Source organism: Hippocampus comes, unplaced genomic scaffold, assembly GCF_001891065.2.
Source record: "Hippocampus comes isolate QL1 unplaced genomic scaffold, H_comes_QL1_v1.1 scaffold82, whole genome shotgun sequence".
Taxonomy (NCBI): Eukaryota; Metazoa; Chordata; class Actinopteri; order Syngnathiformes; family Syngnathidae; genus Hippocampus; species Hippocampus comes.
Genome location: NW_017805135.1, coordinates 3364353 through 3389582, shown reverse-complemented (window position 1 = coordinate 3389582; position 25230 = coordinate 3364353). Strand labels below are relative to the sequence as shown.

At 42.0% G+C, this 25230-nt stretch overlaps 2 protein-coding genes across 3 annotated transcripts in view; both read right to left on the bottom strand.

Moving 5' to 3' along the window:
* slc12a4 (solute carrier family 12 member 4) overlaps window positions 1–12868 on the bottom strand; it is a 15218-nt gene extending 2350 nt beyond the window's left edge. Inside the window, exons 1-21 of the mRNA XM_019866739.1 lie at window positions 12739–12868; window positions 7375–7469; window positions 7128–7259; window positions 6393–6539; window positions 5841–5895; window positions 5582–5712; window positions 4968–5209; window positions 4646–4860; window positions 4359–4523; window positions 4091–4189; window positions 3942–3999; window positions 3698–3872; window positions 3456–3574; window positions 2941–3039; window positions 2671–2790; window positions 2476–2580; window positions 2220–2388; window positions 1901–2096; window positions 1073–1242; window positions 860–991; window positions 67–174 (exon numbers count right to left, since the gene is read on the bottom strand). Of these exons, the coding sequence (XP_019722298.1) occupies window positions 67–174; window positions 860–991; window positions 1073–1242; window positions 1901–2096; window positions 2220–2388; window positions 2476–2580; window positions 2671–2790; window positions 2941–3039; window positions 3456–3574; window positions 3698–3872; window positions 3942–3999; window positions 4091–4189; window positions 4359–4523; window positions 4646–4860; window positions 4968–5209; window positions 5582–5712; window positions 5841–5895; window positions 6393–6539; window positions 7128–7259; window positions 7375–7469; window positions 12739–12868 (2862 nt within the window). The remainder of the gene's footprint in view (window positions 1–66; window positions 175–859; window positions 992–1072; window positions 1243–1900; window positions 2097–2219; window positions 2389–2475; window positions 2581–2670; window positions 2791–2940; window positions 3040–3455; window positions 3575–3697; window positions 3873–3941; window positions 4000–4090; window positions 4190–4358; window positions 4524–4645; window positions 4861–4967; window positions 5210–5581; window positions 5713–5840; window positions 5896–6392; window positions 6540–7127; window positions 7260–7374; window positions 7470–12738) is intronic.
* An 8024-nt stretch (window positions 12869–20892) lies between these two features.
* slc6a2 (solute carrier family 6 member 2) overlaps window positions 20893–25230 on the bottom strand; it is a 28430-nt gene continuing 24092 nt past the window's right edge. For both annotated transcript variants that reach the window (XM_019866816.1, XM_019866815.1), the window contains 3 exons: window positions 24121–24288; window positions 21455–21526; window positions 20893–21349 (listed from right to left, as the gene is read on the bottom strand). In XM_019866816.1, coding sequence (XP_019722375.1) covers window positions 21326–21349; window positions 21455–21526; window positions 24121–24288 — 264 coding nt within the window. In that variant the 3' untranslated portion in view covers window positions 20893–21325. The remainder of the gene's footprint in view (window positions 21350–21454; window positions 21527–24120; window positions 24289–25230) is intronic.

The following is a 25230-nucleotide window of genomic DNA, read 5'->3' as shown; positions in this document are numbered from 1 at the left end:
TGATGACACGTGTGTGTGTGTGTGTGTGTGTGTGTGTGTGTGTGTGTGTGTGTGCGCGCGCGTTACCTCTCTCTTCCTCTCCGCACTGGACAGCCTCATCTGCCTCAGCATCTGAGATCTCTGCTCCATCATCAGCGTGCGCTCGTACGTGTATGCCGAGATGTCGCTGTCATGCTGAAACGCATGAATACATTCTTAATCAATAGCATCAATCAAAATTAATCATTATCATCTCGATTGTTCAGGTGCACCTGACGTTATGTCAGCTGTACAAAAAAATAAAAATGTACGTATGCATTGGCATTTCTGGAAAAACTGGTCCATGCCGACATAACCAACCACCCTAACTATCGACTGACATAACATTGATCTGACGTGCTGACTGACGCACCGACTAACCAGCTGCCTTACTTGCTTAATGCCCGACCCACCTACCAACCAACCCAACTAACCAAACCACTCATCCCTCAAACTAACAAACAGACTGATCTTCTAACCAGCTGCAACTAACCAGCCAGTCACCTACTTAACTATCATAACACACACCTACCAACCCAACCGACTGACCAACCGACTTAATTGACCCCCCCACCAGCCCCCCCAAAAAACAGCCACTGACTGACACTCAACTAACTAACCAACCGCCTTCGTACCTCCATACCCACCCCACAAACTCATCAACCAACCACTTTGCTCGTCCTCTTCGTAATGTGCATTACAGCATAAATAAAACTGATACAAGTGTACACAAAAAAGAAATCAAAACTGTATCAATCAAATCCATCTTTTATAAACAACTATGAAGTTATTGTGTTGTTCATTAACACGTTACGTCTCGCTGCAAGAGATCATCTCTTACCATCTCCACCACTTCCACTTCAGCCTCTATCCTCAGCTGGTAGAGGAATGTGGCGAGATCCTTCTTCATCTGGATGCTGTTGTCATCCATCTGGGCTACGGTGAAGATACGCATTCTGCATTTTCTCCACACCTAAGAAAAAAAACAAAGCGTGAGCTTACGAACCAAACTCTCATCCTAATGGCGTTATCGATATCATTTGTGTTGTAGCACTTTGTGTTGCTTGAGCAGGAAAGGCAGCAGCATGAGCATGCCCCCGTCATGGACGATCCACCACACGTCAATGCTGCCATCAGTGAAGCGCTCGTGGTTGCTCGGGTAGAACGACACGTTTTTGGGCACCATTAGAGCCAGGTGGGCCGCAGTGGTGCAACGGACTGTGTCTGTGCAGAGATGAGAACATGAAGGCCATTAAGGGCTTAATTGAATCGTGGCGGGCCAGGACACGAGAATGCATGGAGTCATGATGTCCCTATATAAAATATGTCAGGCGGCAACGATACCAGGTTGTTCACTTATGGTTCACAATTCAAGAGCAACTAATTAGTCAATTGTTAAGTGTAGGCCTTTAAAAGTTACAATGAGAAGAAAGCAGAGTGGATATATAAAACTAGCAAACTATATTTCAACTGCAGGTAAGCCGGGTCATCGTTGAAAATCAAAACGATTTATGTCGAGGCGGTAAATGACAATACTTTGAGGTTTAAAATAAATCAGGAAAAATGGAACGGAGCTCTAAAGAGGATATTGGAGGAAAAATATTTGAAAATCGCCATAGAATTGCCCTGGAAAGGCTTTTGAATCCAGGTTAAACACGATGCTTATTTCCCCATAACTATGATTGGAGCCTTTTAAAGCATTTGTCATATAAATTATCTTTTCGCACTGTCTGTTCTAATTTGAGCAAGCGATTTTTCTATTTCTCAATTTTAATTTGCCTGTGTGGTTTTAATTCAGATATACACAAAACACAGAACCGTACTTGCATTCTACCAGGCAAACCAGGGGATACGTTTATGCAGCTGAGTTGCAAAAGCTTACTGATAAAAGTCTTCCACGCCCGAGGGTCCTCGCTTTGCCTCCAGCCATAAGGCCATCCCATCATCACCGTGTTGTGCTTCATTCCCCCGAGACCGCAGGACTGGATCAGGTGGATGATGCCCTCCCGCACCTTAGTCGCCACCACCACCTGACAGAAACCCTTGACCCTCTCGATGTCCATCATGTTCTTGATGGTCTGTGGGATAAACCAATCCATCTTGATCAGGTAATGCCTCACTTATCACCTCCGCTAATTAAGCACGATCAAAGTTCTGATCGCACACAACGCAGGACTGTCGAGAACTGTCTTCCATTTTACCTGCTCTGCTGCTTGCAGTTCCCCGTAACTTTCCAGGAAATTTCCCTGGATCACAGATCCCACGATGGTAAGACCCTTCCCCGCCTTCAGCTGTGAGGCAAAGGTCAGCAGTCGGGGATATTTGATGTGGAGGTCCTCATCCAGCTTTGACAGAACCAGCAGCTGTGGTCTGTTGGGCCAGTCAACAGGGATATCATTACTTTCAAGATGATTTGGTCTGACCTAAATTTGAAGGAAGGCCTCAGCATAGCTCTACCTCCAGTTTTTAGTGTGCGGAGGACCGACTTCTAGCCTCAACAGGGCATAGCGTGCGGCACTAAGCGATAGACCTCTGATGCCGTCTCCCCACTCCTTTTCCGCTCTGTTTGTGTTTGGACGAGTGGAAAAAGACAAGATGCGGTAAGACTAAAGAGGACATAAGAGTCAAACAGCATTCAAGCTATGGACATACCCCTGGTACTCGATGTACTTGTAGATCATCCCAGCAATGCCCATGGCCACAATAGCGTAATACCAGGAGGAGATGAACATCAGGGCCAAACACATGCTCATTCCAAGGAAGGATAGAGTCCTTTGCGGAACATAGTGAAGAAATCATTGCAACTTGTACTTGGCCAAAATCATGCTCAAATCTTCAGATACAGTGTTCGACTTTCTCGCGGAACCCAAATATATATATTTTTTCCCCAGGTGAAATGAAGCAAATTTAGGTTGTCCTCACCAGTGGTAATATCTGAACCTCGGCCTCCAGTTGGGGGTGCGCAAAAGTGTTTGCACGGCACAGGCCAGGTTAACAAAGAGATAGCACATCAGGAAAAACCTGTGAGGGGGGAAATACAAAAATGTCTGAATAGTATAACCAGTAAATGGCCAAAATATTACAATCCAACAAAAGAACCGCATAGAAAAAATGATGCCCACTTCTACAGCAATAAAACTTACACTGTTAGTTTTCAATGGTCTCACACTGCACTTATTACTGATACAGTCTGCTGTAATCGGGGCTAAATAAGGCAGTGACCCACCAGACCCAGCAACAGGTGTGATAGTTCTCAAATCTTGCCGTGTGCCAGTTGGCACCCAACATTATTGGAATGGAGCGGAGTAGTATCGACCAGCATGTGTACCAGTGCATTTACCTTTTTATGGTCAGATTTTTAAACATGCTTTTTTTATCGGATCTATTTGGGTTTATTAATTGGATCTACACCAGCATACATCTACAAGTCAGCTTACATGGAAAGGATCGGAGCCACCATATCCAATGAGGCGATCAGGATACCAAGCTCAGCTATGAGGCCAGTCAGCAAGAGGGCCCATGTTGGCTCACCGTTGGTCTTCCCATGACCAAACACCTGCAACCAAGAAAAAATAATCAGCAAAGCAAAGCAAAAAAATAAAAATAAAAAATAAAAAAATCGCTATATCGCTTTGCGTTCTGTTCTGATATGTATAATCCACAACATGAAATGTCGCACTCTGAGGAAAGGGATGATATTGTCCTTGGCGATGGCCTGAAGAAGTCTCGGAGCTCCAGTGAGCGTCTGCAGACCTGCTCCCACCGTAGAGAAGAAGGAACCGATGACAATGACCCAAGGGGATGGCCAGGAAAGAGTTCCCACCACCAAATTGTTCCGAACTGCATCGCCAAATCTGAAGATACACACTGGATGAGTTAAATAAAGACGAGAGTGCGGTCACATTAATAACTGCTGGACTTACTTGTCTCTTAGGACCACCCCTTCGACACAGGCCCCAAACAGGATAACAGAACTTAAATCTTGAGACAAAAAGTCAAGGAATTTAAGATGACACAAGGTGAGTTTACAACCAAAAGATTTGACTCAATATGGTCCCCAAAATAAGGATACAGACAAGAGTAGTGGTGGTAATAGCTAAGATGGTTCCAATGGGAATGGACTTCTGAGCATCCCGGAGATCCCCAGACCTGTTGGAGCCGGCCATGATGCCTTCAAAACATAAGGTTAATATCATGGTTACGTTTCATGTTAAATGTCTTTGTAGTCGATGGAATTCACAAGCAATCCTAAATAGCACAGCTTACAGTCTCCTCTTCAACACAAAGATCCTGCAAAGTAACTGCATCAGACCACTAACAATTACGAGGGGGAGACTTGCCTGTGGCCGAAGGGAAGAAAATGCCCACCAGCAACGTGAAGGACGTGGCGATGTCTGCGGACACGTACATGCCAAAGTGCTCCATGGTGCTGTGGGAGTCCACTGACGCGAGGCCATCCTTCTCCAAGATCTCCCCTTTGTGCATGTAGTCGCCCCATAAATTGTCTGACAGAAACCGAAGACATGTTCACGTGTTATTAAAGTTGATTGTGTAAACATTTTACAATGAAGAGTGCTTAACTTCTTTTTACATTTGCACACTCCACTTCAATAACTCTCATCTATACCTCTAAATATTCCACTAGCTAGTCCGGGAATGCCCTGGATTTCCGTGACGTTATTCTGCAGGAAGTAGTCATCGCACTGCGCACTGCTCAAGTTCCCCGGAAGGCAAAACAGGTCCCACAGTTGACTGGGTGCCGTCGTGTTCCCAATGGTGACGGTCTTTGCACACACATCAAAACGATCTCTGACCAAGGTCCTGTTGCCAAGCATGCAGATCCTAAAACGAGAACAGAAAACAGTGAAATAAACTCACCAAAATATTTCAAACATCTCTGAGTAGGATACACTACAACCACAGCAACTGTTCCACACAAAAAAACTTACGGGAACTCTGGTGGATGAGAGACAGACTTGATCGCGCCGGCGTAGATAGAGACGATTGAGATGATGACGCAGGCGAGGAAGAGGGAGGCCAACTTGTTGACATATTTGACACCCACGAAAACCACCACGGCCATGAGACTGAGGCAGATGGTGCCGTAGACGCGCATGTTGTTCAGCATCGCGCTGTCAGTGCCGTGGTGGTCTGCAGCATGAAAGATGGCGGCTTGAGGTACCAGATATTGCTAAGAAAAGAAATACAGAAATATATGACATTTTCTCCCTTACATGGCACTCACTGAAATACTAGATCATTTTTGGCGCACTCTACTGTTAAATTGATTGGAGATTCATTTTCTCGTCATTAAATATTGAGGTAATATTCAACTTTTCAAGAAAAAGTCAATATTTGAGCACATTTAACCACGCACTTCATGTGTCATGGTAAAGGTATCAGTAATTTCAGTCACTTGGGATTCTTCTTTTGTTGTCTATCAGAGCCACGGCTATAATTTGAGCAAATACATTACGTGGTTCTTCTTCTTCACAGAGAGAAATGATGGCATCTTCAACCCTATCTGACGTAACTAAATATGGTTCCTGTGCTAAAAACTGACCAAGAATATTTCAATGGCTCCGAGGATGTACATGGCGGAAGCAAAGGTAGTGCCAAGATAGAAGCACAGGCCGACGGCTCCTCCAAATTCTGGACCCAGAGAGCGCGAGATCATGAAGTAGGCCCCACCGGCTAGAAAAAGGAAACACACTCTTACAAACCAGATCCTCCAAAATGCAGTTTTATGTTTGTTTGTTTTTTTTGGTTTTTTTAATGCAAGACTATCACTCAATTTATGGCCACGGTGATTCAAACATTACCTGGAACAACACCATTTGTTGCAATGGCACTCATTGATATGGCCGTGAGCATGGTCTGCAAAAGGGAAAGGCACAGTGCAGTTAAAAAAAAAAACGATTGGCGCGGATGTCGCGCCGGAACATCTGTGTGGCACGCTAACATCCACCCATCAAAGTGACGCTCGGGTACATCGGCTTCCAACTGACTGAGCATAATCTCTCCTGAAATAATCAATATATTAATGCCGTGCCCTGAAAATACATACGAGTACAACACTGATTATGTAAAGCGGTGGGAGGTAATCGAGACGCGCTCTGCAGAAAAGTCAAAGTGGGCCACCTATTAACTACAACAGAAAACATATTGTTGACCTCTGTGGCAGTGTCTGTAGTTTCTTTGTCACGGCGGACTTTTTAATCCAGCTATTGTATTGGGCGGGATATACCAAATGTGGCGTGTGAGTGCATCTTATTGACCGGTACGCAGTAGGCATGGGCTCATGACCCACATTGGTGGTGAAATCCACCCGGCATATTAGCCTAGTTGGTGCGTGTCTGCGTGTGCGCACTTACACATGTGCAGCACATGATAACAATCAGCAGGGACTGCATGATGCCGGCCACCCCAACGATCCACGTCAGCCGCAGGAAAAGGATGACCCCGAAAATGTTCTGTAGGCAGGGCAAATAGACGCCCATCAGAGTACCCATGTTGGGGGTCTGGGGAGGCAAAAAGAGGGAGAGAAAGAGAGAGCGGTGGGTGATTATTGAGCAATTCAGGAAACAGCAGTATTGATGATCATTATTGATGGTTGTACTCTTTAAAGGTCAGTGCAGAATGTTTCAGCTCTTGCATGAACAGTGGACCCTATCCACCCACATGTCCAATTTTCTACATTGCTTGAACACATTAGGATCACAGGTGAGCGGCAGCCAATCCCAGCTGACTTACAAGCGAGAGGCCCGCTACATGCTTGACTAGTTGCCAGCCAATCACATCCAGACATACAATCATTCATATTCACAGTTATGGAGAATTTAGAGGATTCAATGAAGCTAACGCTCATGATATTGTAATGCGGAAGGGAGTGAGAGGGAGAAAAAGCAAACTCCGCACCAGCGCCGAGATTTGAACCCCAAATTACAGAACTCTTAGGGTTGACGTACTACAGTGGTGGAAATTGTGCTTTTTACAACATAGAAAAGAGGTACACATATCTCTTGTCGACCAATCTGTCAGCAAGTTTTCATACAAAACTTGGAAGGGAAAGCGTTGTTGGTGGAGGATAATTTTACAAAGGCACTGACCTTAGGAGTCTTTCTTTGCGAGGCCCCCGCGCTCTCCTCCTCCTCATGCTCCTTCGCTCCCTGGGTGATGTTTGTGTAGCTGACCAAACGACTGAGCAGAGATGACACCTTGGGTCGGATGTCCAGCTCTTCCTGAATGCAGAAAGAGGAGAAGAATGGGGAAAAAATAAATAAATCATGAAATAAATAAATAAATAAATAAAAGATGAGGTCGTGATTTGAATTTGACAACCAAAGATCAAAATACCTCGAACAAGGCCAGGTTCCGATCGTAGAAGTCATTCTTATTCTTCTCGTCAGGACTGTTGAGAAAGGGGCTGTCTTCTTTGTGATTGCCATGTCCTATAATTGGAAACAAACAATGCAAGCTCGAAATTCAGTCGATATGAGGATGTGCTTCGAGCAGTTTTGCAGACATATATCAATCACTCCATTGCAAAAACTACCAACCATCCATTTTCTATAGCGCTGAGTAGGGTTGCAGGTGAGCTTGGAGCCCATCCCAGCTGACTATGAGCAAAAGGTGGGGTACACCCTGTACTGATCGCCATTTGGAGAGGACTGTACTGATTGGACAATTTCGACAAGTGTCTTCAATTAAGCTAACATGCATGATTTAGGAATATAGAAGAAAACAAACTGCACAGAAAAGCACCACACAGGATAGCACCGAACCCCGCCTAAAAACGTTTGCATACAAATGTACTAACCCAAAATGACAAAAAATAAAACAAAATAAAATCTTGCATCCGCCTTTGGGGCAAAAAAAGTGTTTCAAGAAATAACCTCCTGCAGCACCAGCGGTTAATAATAAATATGTCTCGCCCTCACTCACCTGTGCTCAGTGCTGCAGTGGTGCTGCTGCTGGTGTCACTGAGGCTCAGCATAGTTATGAGCGGTGTTGTGCACGCTGCACTCCCATCACCAACTACAATCCAGGACACCCGCTCACCCTGGGTCAACACCCACTGCGGAGCCTGATCCAACATGTGGCGCATGAAGAGGCAGTGCTCATTGATGTATTATCTAACATGACTGTATCAGAATCAGAATCAGAATCGCCTTTATTGTCATTGGATAGAATACAACGAAATTTGGGTGCCACTGTATGTGAGTGAAGTGCATTTACAGTGTTACTAAATACACACATAAGAGTATGGTTTTACCACCAACAAGATGCTCCACAGATGAGGTGCAGCTAGGTGGAGCATTAAAAAAAAAAAACCAAAACAAACAACAGCACAACACTGCCATCTAGTGTCCATTTGAAGTCATTACATTGAAGCGCCATGTGTATTCATCCCTTTATACTTGGAAGAAGAATATTTCCTTGCCCTTATGAAATGTATGTATTGTGGCGTTTTAATTAAAACCTTGTTGCTCTCACACAACCAGATGCTCTCTGATATTAATGTATTGTTGTGCTAAGATAAAGCACGCTGTGTCTTCTTGCACCTCAGCTCATGTTCACAGATGAAAAAAAATAAAGCATGCACACAAAAAGAACACTATCCCGACAGTGAAACATGGAGGAGGCTCTTGTGTTTTCTTTGCTACAACTGGGCACAGGGTGTCTTGAATCTGGGCAGGGTATAATGAAAACTTAAAACTTTCAAGGTGTTCTATGGAGAGATGTTCTGCTCCGTGTCATGAAAGTTTAGTCTAAGTTGAAGGTCAATAGTCTGGCAACAGGATAATGACCAAAAAAACAGAGCTACATCAGATCTAAATCCAATTGAAAATCTGCGGAAGAGGCAGAGAAACATGCCGTCTGGTGAAAACGCCCTTCAAACCTGAGAGTGGAGCAGCTTGCTCATGAAAAGTGGGCCACTTTACTTGCTTGGGTAATTGCCTCAAAAGGTTGTACAACAAAATATTAAGTGATAATTTTTGTCCAGGCCTGTTTCAAGAGTTTGGATATAGGGGCAGTCTGGAGCTCTGATTTAATATCAAGTTGCAGCTGCCTTCTGCAGTTTCTCAACGGTGTAGGTGTCCATCAGCTCTTTATTGGAAAAGCCTCTTATCTGCTAAACTTCCCCTTTAACGATTGAATTAAAGGTTTAACACCGAGAAGCAGATTAGCTCCATCTATTTCCTATTGAATACACTTTCTACTCCACTGCATAATTACTCTGATATTCCATCCAAATGTACGAAGACTCCCAAATTCTACACTCAATACAGTAAATCAGTTTTTCTTTGATGATACCGTATTGGCTGTAATGGTGCTCTTCGCTCTAGTAGAACCCCTGTCCAAAATTATCACCGGCTGCACCAAAATAAATAAACACAGCACCCCAAATTGCGACACTGTTCCCTGCTGTTGTTGCATTTACAATGTGACCATGTGTCACTCCACGTATTACAGTACAACACATACTGCCTACACGGGAGTTGTGGCATCTGTAAAGCTGAGGTTCATGATGCTAACTCACTTACATTAGTGGCAAACGCCTTTTTGTGTGACAATTAACAAGTGATGGTAGATACCACATTTTTTTTCAGGATGATACCGGTATGTGTTGTCACTCTCTAGTACTCATCGATACCGATACCAAGTACAGATACCACTTTTTAATTTCACTGAGCACAATGACAGATAATTCTAAACAGAGACCTTTCTTTCTGTCTTTTTGATGAACATGATGATTCACTGATTTGTTAAACGGCTGCAGATGAAACAAATGAGATATGGCAACAGCTTTGATCGCAAGCTGCAATTGCAGACTGCTGACTGCTAACAACGTCCGGTGACATGCCTTTTTATTTTAGTTTATTTTTTTTTAATACTTTTTTGGTGAAAGTGAAACTGATAGGACGCTCAGGGTTCAGTATCGTGATCGATTGGTTGGGCACCCCTGCCATATCCCTCATACATGTCAAGCTCATCCTACAGGGCAGTACATAAACATCCCCAGCAACTATATGGTTAAATACAGTTTACAAAAAATAAGAATTTTATCTTTATAACTATTTTACTCTATAGGTGTATAAACCAAGCACCTGCGTTCATTTGTTACCCTTTCTTCATGTAACAAATGCTGTAGCTTTAGCCACAAGCTAATGCAGCCTCATTGGATGTCTTCCATGCAGAACAACATCTGAAGAATGCGAACCTGCTGAGATGCACAGCAAAACATATTAGCGCTGATCTGCGATAATGATGAGCAACAGGTGGACTTAGCGTGATCCAATGACCTCGGTATGCTTCTACGCGGTCATCACAACACAGGAATCCAAGGCTCAACACGCGTGTCATGTTAAACCTAACGGAGTAGGAAAGCATGGGCAGAGGTTGCCAACGGTCACATTGCGCAACTGTAAACTGTCCGCCCAATGTGGTGAATGTATGAGAGTGCTCTTTTGGCTCTACCACAATGATCGCAGTGTTATGGGCGGGGGCCTGTTTCTGGACCGAACAGAGCTGTTTTCATAGGCTGAGGATGACGTTAAACTGTGTCAGTTCCTCCCGGGTTACGTGTATAAGATCACCATTCCCACAATAGAACAGAAAATGACTTCAGGCACAAATGCGTCATTTACTTTCTATCCATCCATCCATTTTATACACAGCTTGTCCATTTTAGGGTCGTAGGTGAGCATATCCCAGCTGACTTTGAGCAACAGGCATGTACACCTCGGACTTTTCAGAAGTCAATCACGGGGCACGGATAGACAAACAGCCATTCACATTCACACGTATATTCCTACTTAACACTCGTGAGAACACAAATCTTTCTGCAATGACCTACAGTTAAAATTAAGCAAAATGCAACTCCGCAGGCAAACACAAATGTCAAGCACAAAAACGATGACAGCAACTGCAATCAGCACACAATGAACCGAGAAGGTCCTCCGCCACATCTTTTGCACTGATGACATTGTTCGAGTACATCTCCATGGCCATGTCGTAAACTGTTTACAAGGCCTTATTATAGCATGCGCCTGTTCTCCTCATTCACCGCAGTCTCACTTCCTTTTTTGACAGCATGTCATGGCAGCTGAATGCAGACTGGGATGTCAGTGCTTCAGGAAGCTCACTGCGCACGGGAAAAGTCGACCCAAGATCTTATGCAGTCACATTTCAACTGAATTGGCGTGCTGCGTTGCAAACGTTGCAATCGAATAGCCAGGGTCCATTCAGCCTTTATCATCAGAAACAAATTCTTGTGTTCCCTCAAGTGATGAAATAAGTGGATTGCATTTGTTGCACTTGCTCAGTCATGATGTTGAAGAACTACTTTCACTAAGTTTGTCTCCTTCGGGTATCCGTAGCAGAAAGATGGCGGCAAAGCATGGCAGCATCCTGTTGGGGAGGTGCGCCCAATGTAATCACAGATTACCTCACCTACAGTTACATTTTTTTTAAACTACGTCGATGTGATAAAACATTTTTTTTGCATATTACTGAGGTTAATAGTGTATTTTATAAATAATGAACACTGAAAAAAACCCCAATATATTTTTACACACTGTCCCTGTTAGACAATATTACTTCTATTGATTGTTTTTGGATGGTATAGATATTTTCTGCAGTATAAAAAGAAACTGAATATGTAACATTTTACATTTTGGGGCCTTTATTTCTTTTACAAAATAAAAGTATGATCCAATTATCAACTAATAAATATTCCAAAAGCAAGAATGTGCTGCTTTCATCATATTTATATAAGAAATGTGCACTGGACTAGACAGGCCAGCGTCACTGAACTTTGGGTGACCCAACAGAGTTACGTATTGACCCCCCACTCCCACCCCCAGCCACTGCAAATGTCGTTGAACCCTGCAATTGCCTTTAAAATGCTGTGTACTAGCTCTCTGCTATCCCTTCTTCATGCAATGCAATGTGTTTTAAAATCCATTCCAAGTAAAATAATAGAAAGTTCCACAATTGTACCCAAAAGAAATCTGTGTAAATTTCAGAAGAACTAGAAGAAGTGTTCAGATGAATTTATTTGTGATATTTTTCAAGTGAGTCTTTAGGCTGTATCAGTATGCATTCAATTCACTTTTAAATAAAATTTAAAAAGCAGGCAGATAGTCTGTGGGTTTGTACAAAGTGTGGCCTTTGGTTCTGTCAGGTTCATTTCAAAGACCGCACCCAATGTGAGTCTTTTATTCCATCACGTTTTTCTTTCCTCGAGCCCATGTAAAAATACCACATAATCATACTCCTCTTGCCTTGCTCCGTCTCTTTGCTTTGTTCTTCTTTCTTGTGTGAACACGGTAGAAACACGTGAGTGACAAGCTGGGGCAGAAATGCGCTGCAGCCCATTTTGGTAAAAGCAAATCCTCCCTCGGCACAAAAACAAGAGCACCATCTTTTGTACCAGCCGCCTCTTGAGGCCTTTTTGTGGTGCTCTATCAGCACACCCCAGTTGTGTAGTTCTCACCCCTTTCCCACTGCGTCTGGGTTGAACCTACTTTTGAAAAACTTTTTCTAGCGATTTGCAAACAGACGGGAGCTTGAAAAACTGGTTAGTGGCCGCGGTATAATCGCCATGGTAACCGCCCAACCAGCTGTTCAGGAGACGGGCTCGCCACGATGAGCTAATCTCGCTTCCAAAGTATCACCACTAATTCCAAACTTTGACAAAGTTGTGCGGCTTACCGTCAGAGCTGACGGTGTCTTGATTATCCGGTGGTCCACCGTCCCCGTGGTCCACCGAGTTGATCCCCTCCAGACTGTCATAGCCAGACAGGGCTCTATCCCTCACGGGTACCACCGTAAAGTGAGGCATGTTTTCATCCCCCAACTCCGGCTAGGTTTAGCAGGCTAACTGTTAGCTCCTCTTCCCACGAATGGCAACTACATTCCACTACCCTGGGCTCATTTCCCCCGGACCGCGTATGCTTGTACTCCACGCCCACGGACAGGCCGCCCCCCTTCCTGAGGTGGAGTTTTTACTGGGAAAGAAGCAGAAAGAGAAGGAGTGTCCCAAATCGGATTGGGTTATGTGAAGTCATCCTCTCCTTGCAAAGTTAAGGGTAACCCCCGCTTGGCTTGTGTGCGCATCCCGATTTGAGCCGACAGAGTTTACGTTGTGTGTTCAAGGGTTCGGACAGTCCCTGCTCTGTGGGTCTTTTGACTGATTTGAGCCGACAGAGTTTACGTTGTGTGTTCAAGGGTCCGGACAGTCCCTGCTCTGTGGATCTTTTGACTGCTACGTGGCAGTCTGGAAAATACGCCAGAATCAATGAGAGTTGTACCTACAAACTGAAAGTTTGCGGATGTTTGCACAACCATTAACTCTCTGCCCCCGCACTCCAAGAATAGTCCTAAAACCATAAAAGCGGTCGATCTAAGCAGAACGTCTTTTAAGACAGCCATCAAAGAGCTTGCTAACGACTCTTTTTGGATGGCACTTTATGAGCTCTTTTACTTTTATTGTTGGAATCGCAAGAGAAATGGCCTTTGGAACACAGTCCGATTGAGGATGGATTTCGGTGCCCAGTTTCGATTTATCAATTTACATGGAATATGACTGCCTTTATGACAGAGGACACCCAGTTTGTACACGTCGGTGACAACACAAACGATGTAAAGCGTCACCTTTCTAAAATAATAGCCTAAGTCATATTTCCGTCTTTTTTTTTTCCAGAAAACGCTTTACATCCAATTTCCAGATGATCAACACTCTCCTTGCAAAACTATACAAGTGTGCGGATATTATTTACACTGCTGTGCCAACACGTCTGGTCGCACTGTCACAGAAAACTGTTTTAAATAATAAGTGTACTTTGCAATCAGCCTGCAAGTACTACCGCAGGTGTCGATGTCGAGAGAGCAGCTAGAGTGAGAAGAGTGAGGTGAGGAAGCCAAGGAAGAACACGTGGAGGTGAAGAAGCATGAGGGAGAAGAGGACAAGAAGGTGAAGGTGGAAGGAGTTGAGAAATAGAATTACATCACAGCGACAATTTAGTAGTGGACCATGTTACCAACTATGGAATGATCCAGACACAATGTAGAATGAGTTGTTTTCTCTACCTCTAGCCACTCAATGAAATGAGTGTTTGTTTGTTTGTTTTTTTTGGGGGGGGGGGTTGACATGGAAATCACTGTTTTTATGTTTACAGTAAATACAGTACAAACCTTGATTAAAAATACTAGAAATTTGGATCCCTGTGTGTTAACAGAACGATGACAGAGGTATGATCTCAAACTGACATAGCACAGAGAAAGCCAAAGCCAGATGTGGTTTTCATTCTTCCCATGAGTGCGTAGTTGGCGCATTGTGTTTTTACTAATATGACGGCTTGTGATAATTATAAATAAAAATACATGATATTTTTTTTTTAATTACGAAGGTTAGAAGACTTAAGCAACACTTATTTGCTCTTGAAGGGGAACCAAGACGTTTTGACGTTATAGCCACTATAGTTAAAAACAAATTGTGCTGCTTCCGCCGTCAGAAAAATACCGGTATTGAAAACTTCTGACTTGTAACTAATGTTGTCAACCACTAGATGTCGACGTTGAATCGCCTCACTTGTGCTCAGTGCTGCCAATTTTACCGCTTGATTATGACCACTCGAGGTCAGACTTACGATGACAGAGCTGCAGCCCAAAAAAAATTAGGCACAATGACATGTAATGGGTTCCTACAAAAGAGTTCGGATAACAAAGAAAACAAAATGAAACAGTTAGCATTATGATGCAGTGCAGCTCTCAAACAACAATAATGGAACAAATTGTGGCCTCTCAGTCAAAAATAAGCTTTATTAACTTTGTAAAAGTCATATTATTTGTTGTATTAGGTCTGGTGAGATATGACAGATGTACCTATTTAATTATAAATTATGTGTGTTTTGGTTAAAAAAAGACATGTTTTATGCTTCTACAAAATATTTGTGACATTAAATACATACTTTACAAAGCACTACTAGTCAAACTGTCACTCCTAATTACCTCTTATGTTGGGCGGAAATGTAACATCAAATAATTGTTGAACCAGCATTTTCCAGACAATGCATCATTTTACCACAGTCGCCCATGTCTGCTATTCAAACAGTCATAAGAACAAATGAATGCAACTTCATGACTCGAATTGGGAGTGAAGCCTAAGCTCCAATTGCTTCTGTCGGCCAATGACATTGATTTGGATTTTCTACTGAGCCTGAGGGGGCTTAAGACAATCCAATTAAGTTTGGCTGCCATCAATAGCTTGACATGGCTGCCACAAGACTGTTTGCAATGGTCACACAATGGCTGCTTGTGGCGGCTTTTATGCAAAACCAAAGAACAGGCTGTATTTTTCTAATGACCCTGGGAAAATACAACTACAAAGTGGTACAAAACTTCAGCGTTAGAACCAACTCAGCAAACAAACTCCACGTAGGAAGGCCGGAGCCAGAATCAAACTCTGCACCCCTGCACTGTGAGGCGGATGTGCTACCCAGTTGACGACCGTGCCGCCCTATTGTGGTGAAATGGTACCCTTAAAAGTGCCTTTGATGATATTGCCTTTTGAAGACATCAACAAAACGGCGTAAAGATACCTGACGTGAAAAACCTTGTCCCAATTCAATACTTGACCCAAAGTTTTAAAAACACTTAAAAACGTATTTCAAACTAATCTTACAATATTATCCTAGCAATAAAAAAAGTTGAACAGATGCCTGCTTTTTCGTCACTCAAACAAAGCAAAAATATGCACACTAATTACTACTTTCCTATTAACCAGGAGTTTGTCATCCTGTGGGCATCTCAGGGTGTACAGTACAAAAACGTGTGTGTCGGTAAAATTTTCCGCAAAAATCTGAGACTGGTTTCATATAATTGCGAAACATGATGAGGCTGGGGATTATTCATTTTACTGAGTTACTTCACAACCAATCTGTTGTGCTGTTCAAATTACGGTGAGATCAGATCAGATAATGACTGGAAAGGACAGCTGGACAAATGTACTCAGATCGCAGCTGACTCTTTGCCGGTTACAAAGGAAACAAACAAAAAAAATCTTCAGAAAAACAAACTCTAGTAGAGCTAACCACAAATGTACTTGGGTACACCAACAAAGTACACTATTAGTACCTCGGGTTCTCCATGTACTGTACTGTATGCCGTCCACTTTCTCAATCTTACATTGGATTCAGGTGACAATGCCCACCAGCTACATTGTTTTGCTGTGCATGTTTCCTATTTTTCTGCAAATGAATTTACTCCACCCGAGGTCAAAAGGGAGCTGCGATAAGACTTTACCATATGGTCGCATCTTTTATTGCCCTCAGAATATGGCGTCCATTAGATTTATGTCTCCAAGACAGGAAACGTGCCCTACTTTTTTTTACTTATGTCAATAAAGGGTATGAAATGAGGGTGGTAGAAGCGGTTAAACTCACGGTGTTTCGAGTACATACAGGAGTCTGATCCTCATTGGTGGTGTGTTTGTGTGGGAGGGGCTGCGGAAACAGGAAGTGTATCATGGAGGGTGCCGAAGGCCATTCATACACAAAGTGTCCCAAAGGTGCTATTATGCCCTTAAGCCAAGCGCTTCTGGGGCTGCCAAGATGTTATCATTTATCGCAATAAACACATGGAGTACTCATGATTATTGGAAGTGAAGTGAAAGCAAGTAGTGAGGGCTATTTTGTAAACACTGGGATGGATTTTGTACTGAGTAGCAAGGGTTTTCAATCAATAGTCTTGATAGAACAGCAAAAAAAAGAAAAGAGATTAGTTGAGTTTAGTTGGTGCCTCACTTTTTTCATGTACCTTTTGTACTTTTTCCTTTTTTTTTTTGTGTTTGTTTGTTTAAAGTGTCAAAATGAGTTATAAAAGCATGCCAATGATTTTGCCCTCACTGTATCAGTTTTATCAAAACTGTACTGTACTTACATGAATATATAAATAGAAGAGGAGCAAAGGATTTTTCCTGGCGGAAGTTATTACTTAATTTCATTATTTATTGACGTAAACAATATGTGCCTGATATTATTTATTGATTACTCTTTTTATTCACTGCACCGGCTTTATTTTCAGAATCATTTTGCTTTTTTTCCCCCCTTTTTTATGGTTGTGCTAGAGCACAGGTATCAAAGTGAAGGCCCGGGGGCCAGATCTGGCCCGCCACATCATTTTATGTGGCCCGCGAAAGCAAATCAAACATGGCAACTTCCATGATGCTTGCTAAAATATGTACCAAAATGTCAAATCCTCAAATGTAATAAATAAGAAAGACACTGGAAGCATTTTCTTGTGGCCAAACAGATAATTTCAGTAACTTAAACAATAGTTGAATAAACTGTTATTCTTGACTTCTTGATATGATTTCAGTCATATTGGCCTTCCAAGGGAAATGGTAACTAAAATGTGGCCCGTGATGAAAATGTGTTTGACATCCCTTTGCTAGAGTGTAAAAATAAGATGACTCCTCTATTGTATAGTATAGTATAGTATTGTAAGTACGTTTCAGTTTGTCATCACTGGTACAATCGATGAGATGCTCACCGAGTTGGAGTTTTGCTAACACAGCAACCAGCATAAGGCGTTCACAACTGACGATTGGATCAAGCGCATGGGACAAGTTGTCCCAATCAAGAAAAGATGTTAAAGAATGACCTTGTTTTGGCCCAATCACATTACAGCTGCACAGGGCTGCCAAGAAAGACTGGCTGCACATCAACTTCGATCGGCTGAACACGTTTGGCTAAAGTTGGAGCTGTTTTGACCTTTGAGAAGCCCAACGGTGACAAAAAGAAAAACGTTTGACCAGTCAGGAGGCTTTAAAGTTTCAACATGGATAAGCATTCTGTATTTCTTGATCTGTGAAAAAAAAGTCTTGAAAATTCTGCTGCTTACGTACACTTACAACTGTTTCATTTATTTGTCTTCAATTATTTTTTTTTTGCTTCTGAGGTTATGTTTTTAGTTGCTTTGAATTATTTGTTTTTCAAGTGCTAGTTTGTTTTGTCAAAGATCCATTTTGTTTTAGGCAGGGGTGGCGTGGGGGGGGGGTGATTTTGACAGTTTAACATTTAAATTCAGCAACCTGAATCCGAGTCACTTTAGCTTGTTTTTTATATTTCGTAAAACTCAAGTGCCCCTCATTGCCGGCAACAGTAACACTATTCACTGACTGCACTCTATTGTTACAAAATCCATGAACTTATCCTCATTAGGACTTTTATTCTGTTACTAGGAGTTTGTTCTTGAAAAATATGACTTTTCATGAGGTATCACAAGTTGCAACCTTGAATGAATGAGTCAAATCAAACAACTGAAAGTCTTTATTCCCCTAATGATTCACTGATGCATCATACGTTAAAAGCACGTTATACGCTCTCTCTTGAATGCATTACAAGAACACATAATGTTCAAACTGAAAAAAAACAGACAGACAGACAGACAGATAGATAGATAGATAGATAGATAGATAGATAGATAGATAGATAGATAGATAGATAGATAGATAGATAGATAGATAGATAGATAGATAGATATCCCCCTGTGTGTATCTTATACTTGTGGTAACACTTACTTTCACCTCATATGAGGACACAAAGCTGAGCCAAGACCAAATATGCAGGAGTGGACATTGTTAGCCAAATCGGTGTAGCAAAAAGGTCACTCTGATGACAGCCCACATTGCAGTGCAGCAGGCTGAAAAAAGAGAGGCCCAGCAGAGTCAGCCGTTATGAAAGGCCCCCACTCAGCAACACAACAAAACCCACTCAAGGAAGGTCCTGTTGCACTTGAGTTTTACCAAGTATAAAAACAACCTCAAGTGACTCAAGTTTCAGATTGCCAATACATTTTTTTCTTTCTCACTCTATACATCCATTAAAGTAATGGGGAATACTGGGACAGAGGCCAGTACTGCAAGAGATGTGGAAAGGATACCAGAACGTACTGTTGGTTAGCACAGAGACATATACTGTACAAATATTACACCCGGAGACAGATCTGCGAGAAGACCGTGTGGCGATGTACCAATGAAGGCAGATAGCATGAAAGTAAGTCTAGAAGAAATACTTTATTATCATAGTGTGACTACATCCTCATAGATATTTGCCACTCACGTTGAACAGGACATTATAGGATATTTGTAGTGTTAGACACGATACAGTATTTTTGTAAACATAGTCCAGGAAAGTCCAATATTCCGTAGGCCAGGATTACGCTGTAGAATAGTTTGGATTATTTTAATATTTGCTACACATCAAACACACATGATATGACATTTAGGACATTTGAATACTTTACATTCACATTTTGTTATAAACAGTTTGATAAATACAAGATTAGATATAACAAAAGAATATAGATTTTTATATTCTATCCTATATGTACTTCACGCACGCACACACACACACTGTGTGTGTGTGTGTGTGTGTGTGTGTGTGTGTGTGTGTGTGTGTGTGTGTGTGTATATATATATATATATATATATATAGATCCCTTGTGGTTTCACTTTCCGTAAAGTTGACCAGTCAATTTAAAAAAATGAATTAACATTAAAAAAAAAACATAATGGAGCTGAATTTTCTTCATGGCACTTGTATGGCAACTAGGAAGAAAATAAAAAATTAAGATGCATGTGACATTCCAGCATATTTTATAACAGTGTTCCCAACCTGCAGATGAGGGGCCCGAAACAGGCCTTTATTTGGGTTGTTGTTGGACAATTTTATTAATCAACACACATTTTTTTCGATTCATGCTGATTAAGGATTCATGGATATTGATGTTACGGCGATACGTGCGTATTTACGTAAGGTCGGGTCTGTTTCGGGTAAATCCTGCTTGACGGAAACTTAAAAAGCCCAACACACACAATCACATCTCTCTTATTACGCCTTAGAGGCACTGGACGACACGAAGCAAACGTTACAAAAAGTGCAAAGGAGTGTTAGGACCACCCTGAAAATCCCCCCAAAATATGTGACAAGAATAAAGTCACAATATTGCAATGGCAATTTTTATTTGCGAATCAGCTGAGAGCGAATTTGTACTTTTTCAAAGTAAATAGGTTGATTTTTACGAGAATAAAAAAAAATATATTTTTGAAGAAACTAGTCACCGTAATGTTAAGAAAATAACGTACTTCTGCAAGACTCAGGGCTCTATTTTTGCACCCTGAACAAATCTAGTGCGAGACACGGTTTTAAAACTGCGCGGAGGCCTGCGCCTCCGCACAGTTTTGCACACGCAGGCAAGCAGGTGCGCAGTGGTGGATTTAAAAATACAAGAATATTTTAATTATGACAATATGATCGATTTCTGGAGAATAAAACTATATTTTATTTTCAAGATTATATGTCTTTTTTTTTAATCAGAAAAGAAAGCAAAAAAAGATGATTTAAATTGATAATATAGTGTGAACAAGTTCATTTTTCAGAGAAAAAAAGTTCGAGAGAATAAAGTTATATTGATGAAGACATTCACAAAATATGACTTTTTTTCCTCATAACATGTCGACAAGATCTTGTATTTTCTCATAAATGTCAATTTTATTCCTCTAGCTTAAATATATATGCATATATATACTTGTTTGTTTTTTCAGAGTGGCCTTATGACTCCTTCATTGCAAAGACCTTGATACAGTTTCACTGAAATTTCACCTCACATTCAGCATATTTATTTTTTCTCTTTGGAGTTTTGCATGGATATTTTGTTTTCCCTTGGTGACCTGTTTTTCATATATATATATATATATATATATATATATATGTGTGTGTGTGTGTGTGTGTGTGTGTGTGTGTGTGTGTGTGGGTGCTGCGGCTTCCTGAGTCAATAAGGTTCATTTTGACAATTTTTTTTTAACCGCTCCCCGAAAAGTACTACAGAAAATAAACGGAGTGTCTCGCTCGATTAAGGCACAGATAAGCCAAAACAAACAAACAAACAATCTAGCAAATATGATCATTTAAATAAGAACAACAATAACATTCATAAGGCCAAAAAAGGTAACAAATAAGTCTGTCGCGTGTCAACTTTTGGTTTTGATTCAGTGCCTTGCGGGAGATAACAGTCGACGTTGCTGAAGTCAAATGAATGCAAATACGAAACATCGTCTACTGGTACATGTATCTAATGATGTGAAACGACTTGCGGACTAATTTGATATCAAGTACTTGCCCCCCCAAAAAAGCCTTGCTAAGTAACAAGAGTGATGCAACAGGGTTTAAAAAAATAAAAAAAACCCGTCATGTCTTGGGAATGGCGATAATTGCTGAAAGATTCTTGGGAGTATTCATCAGATAGCCAACCAGTGCCTGAGCTGAGAGATGAGAAAAAGAAAACAGAAAATGTTGGTCATGTTTGCAAGAATATTGGAAAGAACAGCAGCCACTTTTTGGCAAAAAACAAAAAAAACCCAACTTACTTTAAACTGCCGTATGTTTCCCTCGGCCACTAAGTGATGCTCGTGTTCAGGAGTGATGCAATAGGCTATTTTCTGCAAAACAATCCGATGACATGGTTGTCAACAATCACAGCATGTACAGTATATAGTACACAGTGAAACCTCTTGGAACTCAGGAGGCTGTTCAACAATGAGATCAAAATTGGAACATTCTTATCCAAGTGTAAAATTATATTCACTGCTATTTCTGTTTTTCATAAATAATACAACAAAAAAGAAAGAGGTTAACCACTGTAAACCATAAAAACAACAAAACATTCTATCTACTATGTAGCTATCTTTAACCCCCCCCTTTTTTTTTTTTAGAAACAAGTCATACTATAAATTAAGAATCACAGACTCTACATAAATAAAGCTGTATTGTTTTGTATTTCCTTAGCGTAGCTCCATCTAGTGGACACATACTGCAACCGCAGCCACTATTGTGGCTTCGGTGATTCATAATGTGGTGCGCCCTATATATGAAAAGTTTTAAAACAAGCCATTCATTGAAGGTGTGCCTTATACTCTGAAGTACCTTATAAAATACGGTACTTGGACACTGATGATTCTCGTTCGTGCAACCACTTGAGGAAATAAATCTGAGTAAATTCAAAAAAGCATTTTTTTTGTCAAGTTTTAAAAAAATGCTTTATCCTTGTATGAATGTAAAAATGTGACTTTTTATGATGAAAAAAAAAAAACAAAGTTAATGATGGATTTTTTCATTCATTCATTCATTTTCCGAACCGCTTGATCCTCACTAGGGTCGCGGGGGGTGCTGGAGCCTATCCCAGCCGTCTTCGGGCAGTAGGCGGGGGACACCCTGAATCGGTTGCCAGCCCATCGCAGGGCACACAGAGACGAACAACCATCCACGCTCACATTCACACCTAGGGACAATTTAGAGCAGTCAATCAGCCTACCATGCATGTTTTTGGAATGTGGGAGGAAACCGGAGTACCCGGAGAAAACCCACGCAGGCCCGGGGAGAACATGCAAACTCCACACAGGGAGGCCGGAGCTGGATTCGAACCCGGTACCTCTGCACTGTGAAGTCGACGTGCTAACCACTGGACTACCGGGCCGCCCCATGATGGATTTTTGCTTGGGAAAAAAAAATAAGGCCAAGAGCATGAAGGAGACAATCAACCCCCATAGATCTACTACAAAGTACAATCATAGATCTTTTGTTTATGTTTCAAAGGATATCCATAGGGTTGATTGTCAGGGCAGGATGGGGTGACACACAAGTTTCTCTCCTTTTATGCCCGTAGCAGCTCATGACGCAGGGGAATTTCTTGCAGCATAAGATGGTGCATTGTCATGCAAATAGATGACTTTGTTTCGCAAAGTTCCGTTCTTAATTTTGCAAGAAAGTAATCAGGCAGAAACTCCACATAGTTTTCTGAAGTTATTTGCACACCGAAAAGGGTCGACCAGCTCTTGCCCTATGATTCCTGCTCAAAACATGACTCCGCAACTTCCCTGCTCACGTTGCAGCCTCGTTGGGACATGGTGGCAATCCAGCGACCGACCATCCACTATGCCATCCATCTTGACCATCCTCATCAGTGAAAAAAAATCTCACGTTGCAAGGAATCCGTCTGCATCACTGACTGTGAGACGCTCAAAAGTGGACACACACTTGGGGTGTGGCCCGCCATCCTCCCATGACCTCACCCTCAAAGATCTATGAGAGTGGGAGGCAATTCACATTTGCAGAGACGAACAACCATCTACGCTCACACTCACACCTAGGGACAATTTTGGGTGTTCAATCAGCCTGCCATACATGTTTTTGGAATGTGGGAGGAAACCAGAGTACCAGGAGAAAACCCACGCAGGCCCGGGGAGACCATGCAAACTGCACACAGGAAGGCAGGAGCCGGGATCAAACCCATGACTTCTGCACTGTGAGGTCGACGCGGTAACCACTGGACTACCAGGCCACCCATGCAAAAATAAACAACGCTAAATTGCAATTAATACGTTTCATTATTTCTCATGGAGAAGATTTATTTGAAATTAAATCAAACTGACGGCCAAACAGACTTCTGAAGCTTTCTTTTTTTTTTTTAATCACACCAAGTTGCCTTGTGTATGAAATATGCTGTAGATATAAAGCTTCTTTGCCTTGCCTTGGTGGAAAAGGAATGCAATCAATCCTTCAAATGCAAGCTTGATGCTCCCATCTTCAAACACTCCCATTATCACAAACGGCGGATGTATTTAAAAGCTGATAGCGGGTGATAGTGGGAGGAAATGACACCTCTGACAACCGGAGAAGCAACCTTTGAGTGCAACAGGAAGTGCCAATGAGGATATTACCGGGATGCGGGCGCTGTTACGGCAGAGTGACGTTGACACAGAAGGGATGAAAACAAGCCTCCAGTACTTTGATGATTGCCATCGTAAATTCTTGTGGGCTTCATTCCGAAAGCGAAGTGGTTATTTTGGACATGTTTTTAAGGGGAAAACATCCCCTTTCCAGCTTCAAAGCATAGCCACAACAGCAATTACGCTAGCTGCCATTATCTAACTTCTTTTGTAATGTGTTCCGTCACAATTGGCATCTATAAACATCACATTGGCTGCCCTCAAATGAGTCCCTTACTCTTTACCTTACTCAAATGAGTTTCACTGACCTCTCTGAAGGTTCCAGGGACGCTGCAGAACTTGTACACGGCGTAGACGGGTACAAACAGCATCGACGACATGGCCACGCCCCATCCCAAGACGTTGGACCAATGGGGGAAGACGTAATCGTCGTACTTGAGGCCCGAAGAGGTCACCGTGCTGGCGACCACCACAAACTGCCAAGGGAAGTACAAGGAGAAAAAGACTTGAGTCAATGCGGAATGCAGAATTAAGGGTAGACTGAAAGTGCTGCCATCAGTAGAATCGAAATGTCTAAATGCTTCAAATCTCAGCGTTTATTGTACTCTTTGCAGCACAAACCATCCCAGATGGGTTTCAAAGTGTGTTGCAGAGTCAAAGTTTGAGCTAGAGCCAGAATTCGTACTTCCAGGAAATGATATGCCATGTTGAGCTTTGATAATATCCTAAATCGCACATTCCAAATCTGTATGGGAGCCAAAAGTGGAATCGTCAACAAATCGTCGCTGTGTATTTCTTTCATCTTCATTTACCCACGTAAGACAATTGAAAACAGATTCTCATTTGCAATTTCAACACGGCTGCTCAGAGCAGAGTAAAGGAAAGTCAAATAAAAGAAAATACAAATACTGTACATCGATTTTAGTCATACACTTACATATGACAATGAAACAATCAAAAATATAATTGGATTACCAAATGTTTACGGGACGCTGCGGTTGATGACTCATCTTAAAGTATAGAGAGTCCAAAATAAATAAACCTGCTCGTGAGGTGTGCTCTCATTGGCTCTCTCAAATTGGTGCATGAATTGCTAGTAATTAATTTGGATGAGAAAAGCACCTAGAAGCTAGAATAACACACCTCGATGTTGATTTAGTGCACTTTTATAGCCAAACTTTGGATTGTGTGGGGTTCTCCATATTGGCCGCTAATTGGACGTGACGTTATGCTCCGCTAATCATCACGCTAAGATTAAGGTTTCAGGTATCCAAGTTGATATTATCCTTTTTCTCAGTGCTTCAATAACTGTCCACTTGCTACTAAGTGCTTTTGTTTCCCAGTAGTTTGATCCTTCGAAGGACGCGGCCGATAAATGAGTTATGAAAGCGCTGGAGCCGTGCTGTGTCAGCCTGAGG